Source organism: Phaethon lepturus, unplaced genomic scaffold (genome assembly GCF_000687285.1).
Source record: "Phaethon lepturus isolate BGI_N335 unplaced genomic scaffold, ASM68728v1 scaffold517, whole genome shotgun sequence".
NCBI lineage: Eukaryota > Metazoa > Chordata > Aves > Phaethontiformes > Phaethontidae > Phaethon > Phaethon lepturus.
Window position 1 is genome coordinate 111,366 of NW_010553929.1, and position 22,599 is coordinate 133,964.

Here is a 22,599-nt window from a genome sequence, read left to right on the forward strand (position 1 = left end):
AGAGGAAGGGGATGACAGAAAAGGAAGACATATAAGATGAATCTAAAAAGCAAGCAAGAAAGATGAATGAAGAAATAGGAGAAGAGAGGGAAGGTAATAAGGGAGTGAGAGAAAAGACAGATGCTGTTACTAGCTACTGCAATCTGGCCAAGCTACAACTAGTCATCGGTTCAAATATCTACAACAGCTACTGTTGAATGCTGAACTACTTTGCATTCACTATAGCTCCAGCCAAGCCACAGCTGAAAGAAAAGCAAAACATATAGATGGATATGTGTGGCAGAGAGACTTCCTAAACAAGACGACTAGAAATAACCTACAGCTGCAGAGAAATACAACACAATGCTGTATTTTATATACATATAAAATATAAAGTATACATTTTAAAGGGTGAAGGATAAAGTATAAAATATAAAGCAAGCACACGAGTTTGCAAAATATAAAAACTCAATTTGTAGACAGAAATCTAAGTTTTGGTGTCTCATACAGATTTCTTCATGTGGACTGGGTTACAGTCTTGATTTAGTTGGCTAAACATGAATATGTCACACCATTTGAGAAACTGTAGAGTAGACGGGACATTGCCTGAGGTTAACTGATATGACACAAGACCTAATGACTTGTATCCTAAGGGACCAGCATCTGAAGCTCACACAGGATATCCAACGGCATCCTAGAGCTACTCATTTCACTGAAAATAAAAAAAAACTACTTTTGGTCATTGCACAGATCCCTTGGTGCCACTGCACTGACTGGCTTTTCACTGGCTGTAACGGCTGCTTTGACACCTGGCTCACATGGAGGCAGCTACATGGAGACACTTAAATTTAGGCGTCTTAGTCTACGGTATCACAGAATCATGCCCAGAGAACTTGCTTCAATGCCTCAGTGTACGTTTCTAGTGATATCTGGGGTGCCCTAAAGACACTCAAGCTATCAGCTAGAGCCTATGTTTTACCTACCAGCTCTGTGTGGGTGCCTTGAATACTTTAGTGCCGTCTCAAATGGCACTAGATTCCCATGTTTAAACAACTGAGTTGAGCATAAAATGTCATATCTATCTGGATTATTTAGCCACCAATACTACAGTAGTACACCATCTCACAGTCTTTTATTTATTTCACAGTGGCCCTGTGACTTTATGAAGATCTATTACTTTTGTTGTTTTTCAGATGGCGACTGAAAGCCTGGAAAAATAAGATTCACATCTTACCTAATTTCCTCTGTCTTCTGTTTCCTTTTAGTCAGATAATTCTGAAGGGAGAGGACCAACAAACAAAGGCTGGACACAAGGAATATGGGCAACTTTGGGTTGTCTGAATCCAGGCATCACACATCTGGCACATTCTGCCCAGACCATCACTCTCTTTCTAGATTTAGACTGATTTTTTTTTTCTATACAAAGCACTATACAGAACTACACTGAAGTAAGAAAGTGAAGAACTACTGAGGAGCAAAAGTGGAGCAGTGTGAAGACTGTGAAAAATCATAAATTGTGGATTAGCATTATTTTGCCCATAGGTTATTTGCACAAAACGGAACTCTTCTTAGCTCTGAGCTGAGATCAAGTTCACTTACTGCAGAGCACTATTTGTATGCGCATTACTGACACAGACGATGCCCACACCCTGAGCAGGTACCCCCCGCTCAGGCGTCCCCCCCTCGGCGCACAGCCCCTGGCTGTGCTCTGGCTGCACAGAAGCGACCAGGTTGCTCTGGTATATACCATGACCTGTGGACACAGCTACAGCAGACAACTAATACAAACCGCTGTTTGACAGATGCTCATTGCAAAAAGTTGTTTGCCAGATGTTTAAAATACCTATATGTATCTATAGTATACATACATAACAACATACAGTATTGACCCTATTGAGGTGGTTTTATTTTGTAGCGATGGAAGAAAAGAAAATAAAGTCTGGAAAGCTTTTTTTTGGACCCCAAAAAATTGAGCTGCTCCTGTGTTCATACAGAAAAAAAGGTATCCCATTGCTCTAAATTATAGCAATCTGCTTGTTGCTTGGATAAAAGCATGCAGTTTTGTTAATCTAGAAGGTCCAAGTTACTTCAATTGTTAGAGTTTTTTTAACTGGCAATTAATTAAGTTTGGTGCCAAGGTGTTCTGCTACCAAGTATTTTAAAAGCTGTTTGTAAATAGAGAAGATAGGTATAAGAGTAAGATATGATAAAATTGTGAGATTAAAGATAATGTTAAGCTAGAAATTACATCAGTTACATAATCAGTAAAAAATAATATCGTATTATTTTAAGACTGGGTAAGAAAGGAAAACACAAAGTAAATACAACATGATATTAAAGCTTCTTTGAAGCCTTCCTAAGATGAAATCTTTTACATGAATTGGCAATCTTGTTCTACCTTGTCAAGGTGATTATGAATACGAAAGGGGTAAGGAAATGCTAACAAGGCATTACTCCATGAGAATACTTTGAATGTAGCATAACAACTTTGTTGCATATCAAAAGCATATCAGCTTTGCTTCTTAATTTTTTATGAAGTAAATCTGTGACTTTTGCTATAGTTTTAATGTCAAAGAAAGTAAAAATAAGTGGGCAAACTGGTCTCTTTCTCATCTCATGCTATTCTTAGAGTCTGCAATAACCATCACCCTATCAAAATTCAATATTGTTTAAACTCTATACCACACTTTCCGCCCACCATCAAAGCAGTTTTAAGGGTATAACGTGACAGCTGTTTACCAGCCCGCAGCAACTTCAGAAAGTGAGGGAAGGCAATTTTGTGCAATTCACTCAAAAAGTGCACTAATAGCTATAATAGAAGTTTCCACATTGTAACAAAGCCAAGAAAATAGCGTTTTACTCTTGTAAAAGTATTAAGGGATTTTAAATGTGCTAAAATACTTCTAATTAAAGCCTCAGATAAACTACCACCACACTGTCCATGTCCAAATAGTTTCCCAGGTAGTACTGATTCGGTCTAGATGCGGTGATGGGAAGAACAGGCGTAACAACATGCCATGGAAGAAGCAGTGGCGTAGGCTGATCCATCCACATGGCACAATATGGTGAAAAGAGACAGACCACCTTAGCTCTGAAAATAGTTCAGCTCTGTAGTGTGGGCATGACACCCAAGCTAAAAATCTCTGCTCTTTAGCACTGCTGCAGCTATGTTACTGCTGGATTCAGAGCTAGAACGGTCTAGGCTGAGGGTCCCTACCTTATCGCTTACTGTGTCATGCAGACATGTTTCCAACATTGGCTGAATGACCAGCATCAATTTCTGGCAACACCTGGAGCTCCCATGCTGTGTCCAAGGCAGCAACCAGAAACAGTCGGGCTTGATTTATAAGGCGGCACTTGGAACAGCTTAAGATGGTCTGACTGTAAGTCCACAATGAGAAGAAAACTTCAAGCAGGAAGATCAATTTGGATCAGTACACATTACCATGGAGCAATTTTTGCTTCCTATCATGTTGGTTAAATGCTTTTTATTCAGGATGGAAAAGAACACAGAAGTCTTGCACTCCTTTAACTTTCATGGTGACTTCCTTAGAACTTTTCAACAGACCTGATCTCAAAACACATGGAAGTCAGAATACTCTTGCTGTTGCCTCAAAAGGCTTTTGACCAGCACCATATTTACTCAGGACCATTCATGCCACCAAACTACTGTACTCGTCTCCTATGCAGCAAAGTATTGCAAGAAGAACCTCTATACAAACAAGAGAGCCAAATTCTGCTGAAGCAAACATGCAAGGACTGATGGGCTTGGTTAAATTACCATGTACTTCCAAAGAATCTTCACTCTAAATCTGGCTCTGACATTTACTTAATGCGTTACCTGTCATATCCCCATTTCTAAAGGAGGAATAGTACTTACTCAAGGCTCTCAGAGGGAAAAATAATGTTTTCAGGGCTCTTTAAAAATTAAAATAGCTATGTATGTTTGCCAAGCTACCCAGCTGGATTGTGGGCACACTGACTGAGAGCTTTTTTGTTGCTGTGGACTGTGCATATATTCTCAGTTTCAGTTTTGTTTCATTGGTTGCTTAATAAAATGTGTGGCCATAGATTACCAATGTAATCTATGAGATACATATATTTGCATTGGAAAAACGTGTTGGTTTTATTTCAGGCTTAGAAAGGTGACTGCTTACAGGAAGGAGCAGATTCTAAGAATATAAACACTGGCTGCTTTTTTTTTTTCTTTCTCTTTTTAGCCTAAGCCTAGTAGTGAGAGAAGCCAGTTTGCAAGCCTATCCACTGAAGCCTAAAGGGGCTCATTCAGTACAGCTGAGTATCTGAAAAACAGATCATCTAGCTCTGATTATAGACTGCTGATATTACTGTTGGATGGACATGACACCAACTTCTCTAAACACAAGCCAAACTTCTTTCCACTGGATGGCTACAGATGCCACTGCTGTACAGAAAGTATATTCCAGCACTCTGGCTATTGAGTTTCATGAGACAGCACAGCTGCAGCAGCAGTGCTATGTCACGTAGTGGTGCATTTTTGTAACATATATGCAAGCTATAAGGAGATAAGAAGCGTCTGATATGACAACAGGACGCGCGCCCAGCCCATAGCTATAGCTACAGTTATCTATCACACATAAGGCTACTCTGCCTGTCATCTGTAGCTTTCAAACCACTGTGCAAAGGATATGAAGAAAAGTATAAAGAACTTAAAATGCAATCATTCAAATTAAAGTGTACATACATGGTAGTACAGCCCGTGAGCGATTCTTCTGGGTATTTTCCTCCTGCTGTGCAACGGTGGTGGCATTGGGTTCAGCCTGATAAGCACACAGAGCTTCCCACTCTTTCTCTAGACGATTCTTGTTTTTCAGATGATCTTCCATGTAGGACTGGAATTAAAAGAATACTGTATTAAGCACTGACTTATCCAGGCTCAAAGCTAAGCTAAAAGGACGTATCTCAGGATGGAAAGCAGAATGAGAAGACTTAAGGTATAATTCAGGGCTTTTCTAAAAAAGTACTTGCTCAGAACTTGTTTCCAGCTTTCCAAAATGTTGAAAGCTCAGATGCTTTTATCCTAACAGGAGGGAAGAATGGTCAGGAATGAAAAATCAAGAACTCTGAGCTTTGGGGACAAAATACACTGTCTTATGCCCAATTAATTTACTTCAAGTCAACTTCAAGTTTATTTGTGCTATACCAAATGAGAACGCTAATATGTACCAGCGCTAACAGAGAAGAAATGCTTGAAACTCCAGCTACTGAGCTTCAGGAGAAAACTATTTCTTCTTAAGTACCTAGAAAATGTAAGCCCAAATGTCTCTTTCATCAGGTAGTGAAAAAGAAACAAAAGTCCACTGATAAAAATTACTTACTACAACAACAGCTCACATCAAACCGAAGGCTTTTAAAACCGAAGTTCAAGCACATATGCAAGTCACAACAACGATACAGTGGTTGAAGAGAATTAAAAAATCACCAGGCTGAAGTGTCATGGCTCAAGTACTGGGTCATTAGGAACTTGTACTACACATGGACTGGCACAGAGAGGGCCTTGAACTGAGAAAGTGCTGTTAATTAATATTAATATATGCTGTTAAAGATTGTACCTGGTATTCAGTAAAGTCAACAGCGTTAAGAGAAGCATCACCAAAGAAAAATTAACTGTCTGTGGCAGGAATGACAGACCATCAGAGTATATTGGTGCAGGTCTTAAGTTTTTGCAGCTCTCTCAAGGCTAGAGATTCAGTACAGCACTGGATGGGGAATTCAGTTCCAAAGGTTTGCCAAAAGTGAACGAAAACCATATTCCTTCACCCCATGGACCTGAAAATCATCCCAGGAGGTGAGGGGAAGGGAGCAGAAAGAAGGAAGGGTGGGAAAAAGCAGAATTCTTCCCCTCTCTTTAACGTGAAAATTAAGAAAGTGATCGCCTGGTGCCATAACCCTACGTACACAGCCAAATTGCCTTCCAGAGCCTGTCATCTTCTCCTACTGTAAGCAACAGAACAATCACACATTACACCCAGTTTGTATTTGTAAATTAAACTCCACACTACCTTTACAAGGTCGGCTAAAGTTCACATCCTTAACCCGATTAAAAAAGGGACAGACTGCTTAGGGGACAGGCTCAGGGCCCGGACGGGGTCGGGAGCAGAGCTGTGGGTGCCTGTGGCCCAAACATCAGCCGCAGCGGCTCCTGCGGCCGCGCTCACTAGCCCAGCCCAATCTCTAGCAACACCGGTCTAGAAAAAGCTCCGGGAAAGGATTCCCTGGAAAGTATAAAAAGCAGTTTAATTGCTTAGAAATCCCTCTCCATAGACAACCTCCGTTATGTCGAATAGTTCTTCCCGAACATGCTTTAAAGAAGAAAGGCTCGCCTGCCCTCTCGGCGGGTTTAACAGGAGGTGCAAAAAGCTTGCAGCCCGTCTTGCGCCAAGCGGGAGCTCCGCTACAGCTGTCGCCCCACCGCGCTTCCCCCCCCGCCGGCGAGGCAGGAGAGGAGGCTGCTCTCTCTTGCAGCTTGAACGTTTTTTCGCTTACAGAAGAGGCCCTGACACACAGCTTTGTTTTGTGCAGGGTTTGTCGTGTGTCTCGTTACACGAGATTTGTAAATCAAACCTGTTACTGAAAAGCAATTCAAGAAGCGATGCTTCCAGACAGGATATCTTTAAGGATGTAGAAATACCTCACGTTACAAGAAACATTTCTAAAGGAGGTGAAAAATAGCGGTGGCCTAGATAGAATCAAAGCACCTCCTGTGTGATGGCTTCTTTTCCGTAACGAAGGAAGGAGCGCTGCAGCGGACGGAGCGGTGACCTGACGGCCGCGGAGCCGGGGGAGCTGCGTGGCCCCATCGTACGGGCAGCGGGTCAGCAACGTGCCCCCAGCCTCCACCTGCAAGTCAGTCAGAGGAAACCACCACCCTCGGAGTTTCTTGTCCTTGTCGAAAGGCTGTTGCTACCGGGGAAAGGAGGGAGGCTAAAGATCCTGTTCTTTTCTCCTAGCAAATCAGTGCCTGGGCATGTTTACTGAACGCAATAAAAAAAGGATAATCTGTCCTGAGCAGAGAATAGTCGGTATATAAGAATTTTTATGAGGCAAAGGGAAGAACTAGGAAAACCTTACAATAACGCTGAGCCAAGACTCCTGGCTTCAGAGAAGCTGTTCAGCACGCAGCAGGCAGAGATCAGGCAGCCCAGCACCAGCCCGTAGCATCTTCCCATTTTTAACCACAGTTTTATAATCTCATTCATTTTGACATGCCCGTCACCAACGTCCCATAGACTTCAGAGACATTTTGTGCGGATATATACATCTGCCAACACTGAATGACTCCAAAATACTGCGAGATCGATGAGGCTGTAGGAAAAGGGCCAGGACATTTGATTCCTAAGGCAGGGCTGTACGTAGCAAGGGGCCTCCCGTTGGCTCCAACCTGTCTATTTGATGATTTCAAGAACTATATTTTAAAAAATAAATTTTATTTTCTTTTTAAATCATGAAATGTGACACAGTTAAGGTAATTTGATTGCTTTAGTGCACATTTTTAAATAACTCATCTCTCTTTAAAAAAGAATATTCTTTTTACTTTTAGCTTCCTTTTTCAGGGAATCCTGAGTGTCAAGGGAAATGAATGTTCAAATGAAAACACACTGAAATCTTTACGTTAACCAGACAGCCACTTTTCATGTAGTCTCAACACCTGCAACACGTGGATCAGACTCACAGGGCACTTCCTGACAGATCTTGAAAAGGTGTTTGACTATTTGAATGGACCCATGGAAGGCTCTGTGCAACATGAAGATCTGCTTTACACAGTTTTACAAAAGCTACCAAGACAGAAGCTTGCTTTAAAACATTCAGGAGACAGACAATTCCCTCAGAGTTAAGTAATGTTTTGTTTACAGTCCTTCAGAGCCCCTACACCATCCCCATTTTGCTAAACAGAAGCTTAGTAATTTTGAAACACTGTCTTGGGAGCTGCTGGATGTACATTACATTGAGTGGAACTTCTGATATTTTAGAGATTGTATGTCTACTCAGATTCACTCCTTAATTAGGATGTTTTCATGAGACATTCTGCAGTGTCTGCCTGGTATAAAAGAAATAAATAAGAAACATAGAATCATAGAATAGTTGGGGTTGGAAGGGACCTTTAAAGGTCAGCCGGTCCAATCCCCCTGCAATGAGCAGGGACATCTTCAACTAGATCAGGTTGCTCAGAGCCCCATCCAACCTGACCTGGAATGTCTCCAGGGATGGGGCATCTACCACCTCTCTGGGCAACCTGGGCCAGGGTTTCACCACCCTCATTGTGAAAAATGTCTTCCTTATACGTAGTCTAAACCTACCCTCTTTTAGTTTAAAGCCATTGCCCCTTGTCCTGTTGCAATAGGCGACACTAAAAAGTTTGTCCCCATCTTTCTTATAAGCCCCCTTAAGTACTGGAAGGCTGCAATAAGGTGTCCCTGGAGCCTTCTCTTCTCCAGGCTGAATAACCCCAACTCTCTCAGACTGTCCTCACAGGAGAGGTGATCCAGTACTCTGATCATTTCTGTGGCCTCCTCTGGACCCGCTCCAACAGGTCCATGTCTTTCCTGTGCTGAGGGCTCCAGAGCTGGATGCAGGACTCCAGGTGGGGTCTCACCAGAGCACAGCAGAGGGGCAGAATCCCCTCCCTTGACCTGCTGGCCTCGCTGCTTTGGATGCAGCCCAGGATACAGTTGGCCTTCTGGGCTGTGAGCGCACATTGCCGGCTCATGTCCAGTTTTTCATCCCCCAGTACCCCCAAGTCCTTCTCGGCAGGGCTGCTCTCCATCCCTGCATCCCCCAGCCTGTGCTGATACTGGGGCTTGCCCCGACCCAGGTGGCAGGACCCTGCACTTGGCCTTGGTGAACCTCCTTTCACACAGACCCACTTCTCGAGCTTGTCCATGTCCCTCTGGATGGCACCCAGTCCCTCAGGCGTGCCAACAGCACCACTCAGCTTGGTGTTGCCTGCAAACTTGCTGAGGGTGCACTCAATCCCCTTGTCTGTCATTGATGAAGTTATTAAAAAGTACTTGTCCCAGCATGGTCCCCTGAGGGACACCGTTCATCACCAATCTCTATCTGGACATTGAGCTGTTGACCACTACTCTCTGGATGCCACCATCCAACCAATTCCTCATCCACCCCATAGTCCACCCATCAAATCTGTATCTCTCCAATTTAGAGAGGGGACTCTGTCAAAGGCCTGACAGAAGTCCAGATAGGTGACATCGGTATCTCTTCCCTTGTCCACTGATGTGGTCACTCCATCATAGAAGGCCGCTAGGTCGGATCAGGCAGAACTTGTCCTTGGTGAAGCCATGCTGGCTGTTTTGAATCACCTCCCTGTCCTCCATGTGCCTTAGCATAGCTTCTAGGAGTATCTGCTCCATGATCTTCCCAGGCACAAAGGTGAGGCTGACAGGTCTATAGTTCCCAGGGTCCTCCTTGCTACCATTTTTAAAAATGGGTGCAATGTTTCCCTTTTTCCAGTCTCCAGGGACTTCACCTGGACTCTCATGACTTTTCAAATATCATGGAGAGTGCCTTGGCCACTACATCAGCCAATTCCCTCAGGACTCTGGGATGCACCTTGTCAGGTCCCATAGACTCGTGTATGGTCAGGTTCCTCAGGTGGTCACGAACTTAATCTTCTCTTACAGTGGGAGAGACTTTGCCTCTCCAGTCCCCATCTTGCAGTCCATGCACTCGAGAAGTGTGGGAGGAAAGGCTGCCAGTGAAGACTGAGGCAAAGAAGTCGTAGAGTACCCCAGCTTTCTCCTAGTCCTTTGTTGCCTGTTTGCTAGTCTTGCTCATCAAGGGGGGTATCGCTTTCTTCGACCTTCCTTTTCTGTCTGACATACCTGTAGAAGCCCTTCTTATTATTCTTTGCATCCCTTGCCTAGTTGAACTCCAGCTGATCAACATGTCAAACATGCACATGATTTTCCTTGTCCCAGAACAGCAGGAAAAATAAATAGAGGTTGTCACCACTGTTATTGTAATGCTTGTCAAAGCCTGCTGAAAAAGGTCTGGTCTCACCACTATGTCCACATCAAGACAAGTCCTGTAATCCCACCTATACGCTATTATTTAAACAAACGCTGTCTGCTTGGCCAGATCTCCGATGTACCTTAAATTTCATTAAGTCTTAATTTCCACATGGTCTCACCTGCAAGGACAACTGGTAGCCCAGTTCATATTTTCTCTTGTATGCCAGATGAGATACTCTAGCCACCAAACACGTTATGGGGATAAGGAGGATAAGGATCAATGTTATGTAGAGAGGGGGTTGTGTTGTAAAATCTATTATTACTGTGTGAGACATGACAGTCACATGGCAAAAGATGAGCTTTCAGCCAGAGGATGAAAAACCGTCCCAGGGACAATGAATCTCTGGCCAAGAGAACCAGTGCCAGTGGCAAATATTAAGACAGAGTCAGTGTGCTTGAACACAGGCACAAAGACACAGCAGCTTGGCTTGGCTTTGGTAAAACTTCCTGAGCGCTCGGTTGGTGTTGTGATACGGTGTCAAACCACTTTGTTTTTCTTTACTTTTTTCTTTACTTGAGGAATGGCATCCAGCGTGTGCTCTGTGACTAAATTCATTTAACAAATATAACAATTAAATCCTAATTGTCTGGTCAATCTCTGAATACCTTCTTTAGAGATAGTATGGTTTGCATCTCTCAAGATACTTGTTTCAAAAACACTTATTTTATTAGCTGATGTTCAGCTATTACAAAAAGCAGTTATTTTTGACAACATACTTCCAATACGGTACTTGATTAGACACTCTTTTCACGACTGAGGATGTCTCTTTTAATGAAAAGATGGGCAACTGTTAAATTGACAGACCTCGACAGGTCTAATCGATTCTCAAATGTCAGCTGAAGAAGCGGATGGGACATTATCTTAATCCTTGCGAACGGTGACCGCGCAAATCCAGGCCTTTCACCTAACAGCGCGAGAGCCACGGCTTTCAACCTGCTGCCCCTTTCTCCAGCGGTGCGGAGGGCCAGGCAGGGCTCTGGTGCTTCACTGGGCTCCTCAGAAGGAATGTGGAGAGAAGACAATTGGCCTTAGCTACGCCACAGCAAATTGTGCGCTAAACTACCATACTTGAAACAATTTGTTTTGTTATTCCCTCCAACTGACTTAAGTAAAGGCTTTTTTTGCCTTTGGTCCTTGCTGACTTGTAGGCTACATTGTTGTGGCACAGGACATTCCAGCATTTTTGCTATTCTGCTTAAACTTCTTTGTTTTCTTCAATATACCTTGCATTGACCACATGTAAGAGGAAAACCTTTCTGCATAAATGCAATTTACCTTCAACACAGCACAAGATTGTCTCCATCCTTTTTCTGGCTTAATACCGTATCGTTAGTGGCGTCACAAGAAACTTCTCTGTTACCACTCATGGTACTCAAAGTGCTACAGAAGTTAAGAGAAAGACGACGCTTACCTGATTACGCATTTCCAGGCCTGCATACAATGCCTTGTGTCTTGTACTTCATTAAGAAACTTTGCTAACGTTTAAGTGCCCTGTATCTAAAGTAGAAGCTTAAAACACAGCTCGTGACTGCTTTTTGGGACAGAAACTGTTCTGAACTACACATTGTATTCCTGGAAATACTCAAATATTTTCAATAAGGAATAGTAGTCCTCATTTGAGATGGCTTCTTAATATTGCTTTTCTATTGCAAACAATTTGCTACCAATTGTCACCACTCAGAGAGTGGTCAGGCATTGGAACAGGCTGCCCAGGGAGGTGGTGGAGTCGCCATCTCTGGAAGTGTTCAAAAAACGTGTGGATGTGGCACTTCAGGACATGGTTTAGGGGACATGGTGGCGCTGGACTAATGGTTGGACTTGATGATCTTGAAGGTCCTTTCCAACCTAGTGATTCTGTGATTTATTTCAACCCTAGTCTGCATATACAGAATATTGCTGTTCTGCATAATTTCTACTTGTATGTATTTCAGTGTCTTCACAGATCATGAATTAATGGATCTATACAAACTACAGACATCTCTTCTTGTGACTCTTTTCTTCAAAGGCAATTTAACTGTTACTTGTTGTATGTGTTTTCAGGTCTAAGGTTTTAAACTTTTGAATTATTCCTCTGTCATCACTTCTGTGCAGAATTTCACACTGTGATACCACTTCCAAATCATTATTTAAAGAATTAAATATAACTACATCTAACAACAATTCCTGTACTCTGCCAGACATTCCCATACACAGCTTCTGATCATTACTTTTTGTATATCACCCTTTAGCCACACTTCAATCCACATAATTGTCTTTAAAAAATTGACATTAATTTTTCAATTAACTGTTCATGAGACAGTTTCAAGGCTTTATTAAAATCTGGATATATTACATCTGTTGTTTTTACTTCGTCTACTGATTTTGTAGTTTTAGTTAAATAAAAAGCAATCAAGTTTGTCCAGGCAAGATTTGTTTATAAAATTATGCACATTCTTACTCATTGTGCTGGTATCCAATGGAAAGGATGGAGGAGATTAGCAAATGCACAAAGGGAAGACTCCAACCTTCCCCATCCTCTTAAATAAGACCCTCACACTTATCTCCCTTTTATGTCCTTGAAAAAATCTCTCGCTAGATAATCAGCAATTTATTTTTTAATAAGTGCTCCAATATTTTTCTAGGGCTGGAGTCTGGACTCAGGGAGTAGCAATAGAAAGGTTCATTTCAGTTCTCCTCTTTCCTTCTCCCCACTCCTCTTATAAAATTATGATTACTTTATTCTTCTGTATTGGTTCACGCACACTCGTCCAGATCTGCTCAAATAAAGCTCCCAGAGATAAGCGTCACTATTAGAATCCTGAGCCGTACTCGGATCACGCAGAGCACCACAATGTTTCTTCACATTTTCTAAGCATTTCTCACATCTCCTGACATAGTTTCATAGTAATACGATGAAAGAGAAGTTACTTCGGGCTCCTCCTTGTTTACAGAAGGTTGGTCTTTCTCTCTGAGCTGCTGTGGTGTTCTTGCAGAGACCAAAGGCTGGGAGCTCATCACACGTGTTTCCATGAAGAATGCTCTTAGTGGTGCCCCACGTGGAAGAAAACACAGGAGCAAAGCCAAACTATGCCCATATCTTTCCTAGCTTTCTGCCTTAACAAAGCAGACCTTAAATAAAGAGAGGATGCACTATCCCCACCAAGTCTTTCAATCAACTAACATGTTAAGAAAATCAGTTTTCTCCAATAGTTGTAGTTCTATTGAAGCACCATAGATGTTTCTGATGCTCTGATCCAGGCAACCGCCAATAAAGCAGAGCCTAGAGCTGTTACCAAGACCAGCTCCATCTCTGAAATTTAACAACAGTTATGGAGTGACAAGCGCTAACTTTACTCCTAACATGGCAAATCAAGTTTTCAATATTAACTGTAGAGAAATGTGACTTTAATGGGCTAGTTACATTGAGTTTATATACATACATATAAAAATAAAAATTCTCTTGTGGCAACTCATTGCCAGGACCTCACAAAACTTGTGTCTGGAAGAAATATCAATAAATTAATATCTGGCTATAAAGTCTCACATACTTTCAATCCTGGGAAGTATTGTGCATCCACTACTGTCAATGGCAACACTCCTGACTTTACTGGAGCCAGGACTTCATCATCTGAGTAGTCAGCCGTTTCAGGCTGAAGGTTCTTTTCTAACTTGTCCTGTGCCACCTTGGATCTCCTGGTCTTACCGCCAAGAACTGTCTAAGGTAACCACAAGTGAAAAAAAACTAGGAAATAAAATCCTGGGAATTTGTATTTTGTCCTTATAAAATACAATGAGAAATTATTTTTCCTCCTCAGTGTTTGCAGCCGTATTACTACCATAATGTGTTTTGATCTATTTTTTCTTGTTTTTCTCAGTACCTGATTACACCAGTGAGAAGAGTAGTTTTGAAGCCTTTTCAGTTAAATGTTAAAAAAACTACTAAGATGCTTTACTAGTAAATCATCATAAAACACTACTAATATCACATATAATATGGTAGGTGATGAAGGAAAATTAAAAAAAAAAAAAAAAAGAGGGAGGCAATTCTCTAACAAAGCAACTATTCAGCCTGGTTGAGAATATCCCTAGATTGTTTCAAATAGGTTGTATTATTTGCAAATAAATTAACTTTCATTTTTTATCGTTGGCTGGCTTTCCATGGCATTCCATAGTTTCAATTTTGCATTTTTAGATGCAAGTATTGTTGTAAACAACTAAGCATGTACACAGAGAGCAGTCGTGCTTTACGCATGCCATCTAAAATAATTTTAAATGATTGTCCTTGGGTTTCTGGAGAAGTATCATCTTTGCATGAGCAGCGTACAGCATTATCTACCAGGCTAGACTATTCTGCAACTTTTGCAAGAATGACTGTGATTCCCAAGTACATTAAATGGCAACCTATGTTCTGTTTACCTAAATTAATATACCCTTGATGTGGCGTGTATCACTGCCTCCTCCTCTCTTAATGCTCTGATAATAGAGTTTTGTAACTTGTAAAAGGATTACTTCAATCCAATCAGCAGGTGCTGGGATCAGTGTGTGTCAGACAAACACTCGCTAATCCCTTTTCTTACAGCTCCCAGCTGCCAAAGGTGCTCAGTGAAATCCCAATGAAATGGCTGGATACAACCTGGTGTGGACTGACGCAGGTTTTCAGCTCTGGAGGAAATCTTGGAAAATACATGTGATGCTAAACATTGCTTGAATTGGAATGATGGAGGCAGGTATGCTTTTGAAAGAAAACGTAGCTAAGAAATTAAACATTAAAAAAAATTAGAATGCTTAATTACGAAATATTTACTCTACCTGCCTCTCTAAATATAGCAGAAGATAAAGAAATTCACTCTACAAAGAATCCCTTCTCAAGGATTATCAGCTACTTAATGGTGTCTTCTAGGTCTTAAAATACAACCACCCCATCCCCTCCTCCTTACCCCCTTTCTTGAAATCTCAATTATGCCTATGAAGTTTCACCCCTGCAATTACTTTGCTTTAAATAAACCTCAACAAAAAGGAGAAGATGATTACCGTAAAAGGAATATAATTTGCTCCCTTACAGTCTCTCTATTTCTATAGCTCCTTCTGTCCAACTGTCTGAAAGTACTCACGTTGCTTCTGCCGGGGAGGCAAGTATCACTGCCGTTTCACAGATGGGAAATGAAAGGGCAGAAACATGGAAGTGAATTTCCCGTGTTCACAGAAGATGCTCCTAAAACACTTATTTTGCAGGGAAATTCAGAACTCGGTCTTCTTGACCACTGTTTTTTCGTTTTCTCATGATGATGTCTATAGACAGGGCTAAATGTCGTGCAACCTTCATGAATCCATATCTTGATAACATTTTTGTAACTAGAGCATACCGAATGTTCTGACTCTAATGGAATAGAACAGGTTTTGGGTTTGGGGCTTTGTTTAGAAGTACAGGGTTTAAGTGGTTGATGGGTAATTTAATTTATGCACGTTAGATTCAGTTTATACAAAGACATGCCAGACTAAATAATAAAGATTTAAAAGATGAATTAGCCAAAATCAGTTTCTAGGTTTTCTGTACTCTTATGGTAGATTTCACAATAAAAATCCTAAATAATAAATAGCCTTTAAATGAAGGAAGAATGTTATTTCAAAAAATGGAGGGATAAACCTCTTAGCCAAATACTGCTATTTCACAGCATGGGTTGTGACATTTCTTAAAAACAAAAATAAATTCAAAACAAAAAACCCCAAACCTCCCCATTAAAGACAACTCTGCAGTATAGGAACTGATGCCAAGGATGGTGTCAGCTGAATTTGTCAACTGGGACATTTTAGGAAGCGCTTCTGGTAGCTTTGCTGAAAAGTAAAAGTGCAAACTACAAAGCTGAATAAAAAGTAGCAGGAAAACTGGAAAAAAAAAAAGAAATCAAGTCCTTTGACTTTTTGTGATAAATATTGACACCCAATTCCATTCTCACAGGAAACTGCTATTTTCTTCTTACACATTAAGCCTATTTTTCAGATGATCCCTTCTTCTCACTTCATTTTTTTCTAAACGTTTGAAAATCATGCCACAGTCCAAGACGTATTTGTGATTCATTTGTATGCCTGCTAATGATGTTGTAGGACTGAAATGAAAACTTTAAAAATATATTACTACACACTAATTACCTAGCTGAAAACACAAAACCAAATTCCCTGCCTTCTTCCTCTCCAAGCCCCACTAACTCAATTAAACATCTAAATTTGGGTTCCTGGTTGGGTACTGTGTTTGCAAATTTAGATTTTAATGAATTAAAGTCTGTGTTTCTTTTCAGAGCACTTGTACAGTCATCTTCATTTACTATATATAAAAATTTCCAAGAGATAAATAAAGAACTCTGAAAACATCACGTTTAAAAATAATCTTCTCTTGAAGTGTGGTCAAGTTCTTCAGAGATAATGAGACTAGGAAAACCCAGGCAACCATGACCAAGTACATCAAAGTGATACAGCACAGGATGTGATTTATAGACAGTCTGGCAAATTATGCCTCTGCTAGACAGTGGCCATCTTGAGGGTCGAAAGGAAAATATATTTCTACAGACATAACATCGCCGCTAGAGCAAAGGGATAAGCAGTGATACTCTTACTACTCTTCTTAAATATGTGAATAAAAGTGAGAAGCTGCTTCTCCAGGAGCAAATTATGACTCATAAAAGAAAACCCCTACGCTTTTCAGTGGCTTTTGTAGGAGGTGGGGGAGTGGGGAAGGAGGGCACAAAAATATTGTTAGTGAGAGCAGTGAGAGTTTGTGCACAAATACACACACAGGTTGGTGTGAAAATTGAGAATATGCAATACGAAATACAGGAAGTCTTGCAATCCACACTATACCCACAGCCTAGTGGCAGAATATGCGTAAGCACAAGTTGAACATACGGTCACCCGTGAGAAGAAACAGGGAAAGAACAGACTGAATAAGCAGCCTTTTCCATAGTAAATCCCCGTAACAGTCAGACACAGGAAACTTCAAACTCCAAAACCATCTTCAACGGTCAAATCCTTGCACTCAAGACCATTCTGGAACCACATACCCAATCTAGGAAGTTCCATGTTTTCACACTGCAAATTGCAGAGAAGCAACCCAGTTAGAGTAACTGTCAGCGAGGACAGTAAGCAGTGAAGAAACTCTTTTAACACAGAAGTACTTTAGGGCTTAATGGAGATGACTGTGGGAGAAAACAATACCTGACTTCTGCCCTACCCCTTCCATGTCACACTCACAGCCACGTCAACCAACATGCAGCAGGAGACTCTGCAATGCTGGCCATGAGAAAGATGCAGTTGGCATCTACCCAGCTCCCAAATCTACAGGAAGTGTCCCATTTTTTAGGTAAACTTTAATCTATGGTCCATGGATTTTCAGCTGAGGTTGGCCTTAGCTCAGTGATTCTCAAATTCTCAAATATTCTTCACGTGAAAGTGTTCAAAAGGGATTGTGCAGTGATGGTAGAAAAGCTTTAGAAGTGCATAAGCTGAAGACATCCTATCTACTCTTGGGACTCTTGGGTTTCCATAGAAGCCAGTAAGGGATAACACTCTAAAGAAGTTTGAGGAACACTGGTCTAATCCACAGACAAGAATATCTCAAGTGAAGGAGGGCAAAATAAGAACAAAGGAAAGACAATGTGAAAGAGGACAGAAAAAGAAGCCAGAAACAGACTGTAGAGGTCAACAAAGAAGTGAAATGATGAAAGAAGGCACTGTACTGCAAAGAAAGAAAATCTGAAAAACAAAACCACAGCAAATGAAGAAAATACTATAGGAAGAAAGGAATTTTGGTCATAATTGATAACTGTCAACATTTCCTCGTGTACTGTTTCTTTTCCTTGAAACACTTCCATTCACAGGCTGAACAAAGGAGAAAACACTGAAAGAGTGACAGTAGTAGTTTTGAGTAGACAGTGCAAGTACAGCTTACTGCTAAACAGAAGGAAAAAGCAAAATAAAGAACCTACAATTCAGTGCACGTGTATGTGCGCGATGGCTAAGAATCTAGCAGACTGGGAATATATTCTTGAAGAAAACTGTTATCAATTCCAAAGAGACTCAAAAATGAGTAGATGGCATCCGTTTCCATCACAGAGGTAACTGACTATAGACTGCACATCCTCAGTGTGGTTTTCACCAGCTTTTCCAATGTGTATTTAATATCTTCCAGCCAGCTTCCCAAATATGGAACAGTTTGCTCTTAGATAATGAGGCCAAAACTGAACTCACAGAATCAAGTCTGACAAATGCAGGTACAGAACTCCTTTATACTTTCATGTCATACTTTCATGTCTTAAAAAAGCCTAATGAGGGACAAAAACGGGCAAAAATATTACCCTTCGATACGATCCTTTTTCTATTAAAGCCAGTATGATTAGTTGTGAGAGCAGAGCACTGGGACACCAGAGAATGGAGGTCTACTCCTGGCTCTGCTTCTGACCTTAAGGTTAGCCTTGGTCAAGACGGTTCCTTGTCTGTGCCTGAGCTTCCTGGACTAAAAAGACAGGATAATGATATTGACCTTTAAAAAGAGCTTTGAACCTACTGATCAAAAGTGCTATGTAAGAGTTGGCTTATTATTATTTTGGTTACTGAAGTGAGTTGAAAGGCTCCCAGTGACTTTAATCAAAATTTCTTATATCAGGTCCCAGAATCCTACCTGAAGGACAAAGTGTCTCAAAATTCAGTTGTGAGGACACGTGTATAGTAAGTTAAAGGCTGGTGCACACTCTCAGATACTGCAGAGTTTTCTTGACTACAGCAGAACTTTAAATGACACAAACATTAATTTTTGCACTCCCAGAAGAAATAATATATTAGGCACCATTAGTATATTCACTACGTTAATAGTAATTAGACACTACTATAATGCTTTCAGTCAAACTGGTCTAATGCAAACAAAGACAGCAATAGGAAAAAGGAGGCAATGAGGAAAGAAGAAAGCGCTTTTCTCAGGCAGGTGTCAGACATGCCCCCCGCGCAGTAGCAGGGCATCCCCCCGGCTATGAGCCAGCCCTGCCTTAGGGATTTTACGTTCCTGCTTCTGTGTGGTTGCCGTAGCTAAAAAAACAACTCTTCTGGGCGCCTTCCTACTACAGCAGTAGATAAATACCTGCATCAGAAATACTTCTGCATTTAGAAAAGCTTTGGTTTCGGATTCTGCATTAGTTTCACCCTTAGAAATTCTACCTTTTCACTACACCAGCCTACCACACTGGCATGGTCTCTTACCGATGGGATCTGTTATGATCCTTACAGATTAAGAACCCTTGATGTCTTTGACCTAACACATAATTATAATAACGTACAAAACATGCTTTTATAATTAAACCGCTTCTTCAGGTATTGTCAGGGTATGCTATTTAACAACTGCTACGTTTAAGCTACGAACTCTTTGGTTTTGCCTAAAGAATGAAGCGAATATACAGTCTATGGCACTTTCTGCTACACCACCACTCTGCTGCAAGACTGTTGGGGAGGAACATTTGCAGGACTATAGATACAAGAGTAGTTCCGTAACCTGTAATTTCCCGAGTGAACCCACCAAAGCGCCCACAAGCCTACACAGAGGGAAAGCTTACAGTAATCTCACGGGGGAGCGGGAACTTGGGGGTCTGCTGTGTTGATGGTGTCTTTATACAAAGTCCATCTACTCATGCAAATAATGTCTTAATCAAAACATTTAAATTATCTCTATCTATCCCGCTGGTAAGATTTGTCACTGGCAAAGACATACGACATCTCTTACATTAGCTTTTTTCTGTAATGGGACACAGGCAAATTAATAGCGTTCTGTAACATACATCTCCTCCAGTACTTATGTGGCTGAGACCACTGCAAATTAAATTTTGTAAATTATCACTGGTCTGCTTTTCATCGTTTATGTCACTATATATTCACAATTTCCTCATCCCGAGGAGCGAAAACAATGTTGTCAGCTTCATTTGAACACTCTTGTAAGAGGTGAAAATTGAAAATGTTGCAAGGAAAAGTTTTAAAGTTTAAAATGCCAAGTAGTTTTTCATTAACACTTAAAAGACGTGTATATTATATCTCTGCTCACAAATACTTATCTATACTTATATGAGAATACCATTGCTGTACGCGGTATTTGTACACAAGCACACACGTGGGTATAAAGCACCCACCACTGAATACTCACTTTAAGGTACATGACCCTAATAAATACACATGAAAACTGACAATATATCACCATTTAAAGGGTAAGAAGGCCTGTAGCATTGTTTCCAAACATAATTATATTTTTTCCTGTGTCATGGGACTATCACCAAGACCTAGGGCCCGATTCTGACAGGGCTCCCACCTGCTATCAGTCGTGTGCAGATACAGCCGTGGGTGCAGTTTCAGGTCTCAGATTTTTCTGCTGTAGCTTTTTTCCGCTGTTATCTCAGTAGATATCTTCACTGGTAAGATGGATATTGAACTACCATCCTGCTACATATTGCAGGAATATGCACACAGCAAGCAGCTCGGCATCAGCTCACACATGAACAGCCGTAGCTCCCATAAAATATTCATTCATTTAAAAAATATTTGCACCCTGCTGTCAAACGTAGACAAATTCATACTGAGCTTCAGAAAATAACTGTTTTAATGGTAAATGATGTTCCAGAAACCTCTTTCAGGCTAAACACTCTCGTCAAAAATTATTTTAATTTTAATTTTAATAAGAAAGATTAACAATTTCAACATTAGCTGCTAATCCCCTTTCATTTGAAACTGTGCTGATAAAATTCTTTACTTGTCATTCAAATAGTAAGTAATAATTATAGATTTGGGGCCTCCATCTCTTGCTTCATTAATAGTAAATTGCATGGAAGTCTGAAGCATAAAGTCAGCTTTGATACATCTCAAAATGCAATTTCCATAGCTTTCCTTAGCTATGTACAATTAATTACAGAGTTAGTAAGGTGAATATGTTAATGAAAGGGAAATTATTCACTCGGACCACCTGGTCTTATCAAATTTCTTTAATATGTTTCTTTCTTTCTGTGAATTTGGATGACAGCAAGAACACAAATCATGGCATGCTTTGCTAGTCCTTTAGTATTTTTATTTGCAACCAAGCTAAAGTCCACTTAAATTAAATACGAAAAAAATGTAAGAAGTAGTCAGTACTAAATAACTGACTGTATTTGTTTTCTCAAGTTTTTTAATTTTAAAACAAAAATGCTTAAACAACTTTATAATTCCCAGACTCTCTTCAATGCTCAGATTATAAATATAATGTATCCAATACGGAGACATCGTCATTTTTCATCGATTTTCTTTAAAGGAGTGTGTCACGCAGCACTTATTTAATGAAGTAGGTACAGAAAGATGTTTCAATTCACTACACTCTAACAGCCAGTAGAATGTAGTTGCTACGTGCAGCAGGGTTACTGGACGTTCATGGGAATACTTTAGATAGTACAAACAGCCTGGTCAGAAGGAGGCAAACCTTCACATAATTCATCTTAAAAATAACGCAGCTGTGATACGCAGTCAGAGAAATGTTTTTTTAAAGACACATCAAACCCAGAAACCAACCATCTTCAACAGACATTAATGGATTTACTGCTAGCCAGCCTGAGGACAGAAACCTTTTAGGACCTGGATGCCAGCCCTCATAGCCCTTCCAAAAAGAAAAGGGCAGAGAATAATCCCCAGAGCAGTAACAGGTCATGCTTGAAGGAGGTGATGCTTGTGAGCAGTTTGTCACCCTCCCTTCTATTCTTAGTGCAACGCAATGGTACAGCAAGCAGCACGAATCAAGAGGCAACTCGGAATTCTCCCCAGCGGTGAACAGGGTTTTCCCAGCCAGCTGGGCAACCTAAAGCAGCACTGGCACACGAGGATGGGGGACACACGACAGCACTGAGGGAGAGCTACCAGCTAGAAAAAATGCAAAGGTATTACTCTAGCCTGAAACAAAGGAAGAGTTATATAAAAGACAGAAATTGATAGCAAAAGTGTGTATTTTTATAAAGACATGCTGGGAGACGATGGAATATCTGAGGGTAGTAGACTTTCACTTTATCTGGTTTTGACCAAAAAGTAACATAGTCCTCCTTTATGGAACAACAAATACTACGTAATCCACAAGTGAACTTCACAGATCATTTGAATGTTTATCTCCTTATTTAAAAATGCTTCCACAGCTGCGTCGTGGGTGCATATGCAAAATTTGATCATTTTTGATCACAGGAGCATTTCACAGGATTTTGATCACAGGATCATATTTGATCACAAGAGCATTTCATCTGTGTCCTACACATTACACATTCCAAATACCACCCAAATTCTAATACCTTACTCACAAAACACTGCCAAGTTAAGGCCTAATCCCAGCCAGAGTTTCAGAAAGCAAAGTAGGGTTTTTTTTAATCTTGCTCTGAAGATGAGCATAAACAGACTTTGCTGAATTACGATGAGGGATTAAGTTGTCTTCATTGCCAATAGCAACTTAACCACAGAGCACTTCCAATAACTTCTGCTGGCATAGTCCACTTGAAGAGAAGGAGATCTGCAAAATACCGCTGGAGTTCTCCTGGGTGTCTTAAA

The 22,599-nt window shown here is 40.8% G+C and overlaps 1 protein-coding gene across 1 annotated transcript in view; it reads right to left on the minus strand.

Moving 5' to 3' along the window:
• The window catches only part of LOC104624324 (receptor-type tyrosine-protein phosphatase N2-like), a gene marked incomplete at its 5' end in the record, with an annotated part of 88,247 nt that overhangs the window by 57,502 nt on the left and 8,146 nt on the right, over positions 1-22,599 (minus strand). Inside the window, 1 exon segment of the mRNA XM_010291661.1 lies at positions 4,703-4,850. Coding sequence (XP_010289963.1) covers positions 4,703-4,850 — 148 coding nt within the window.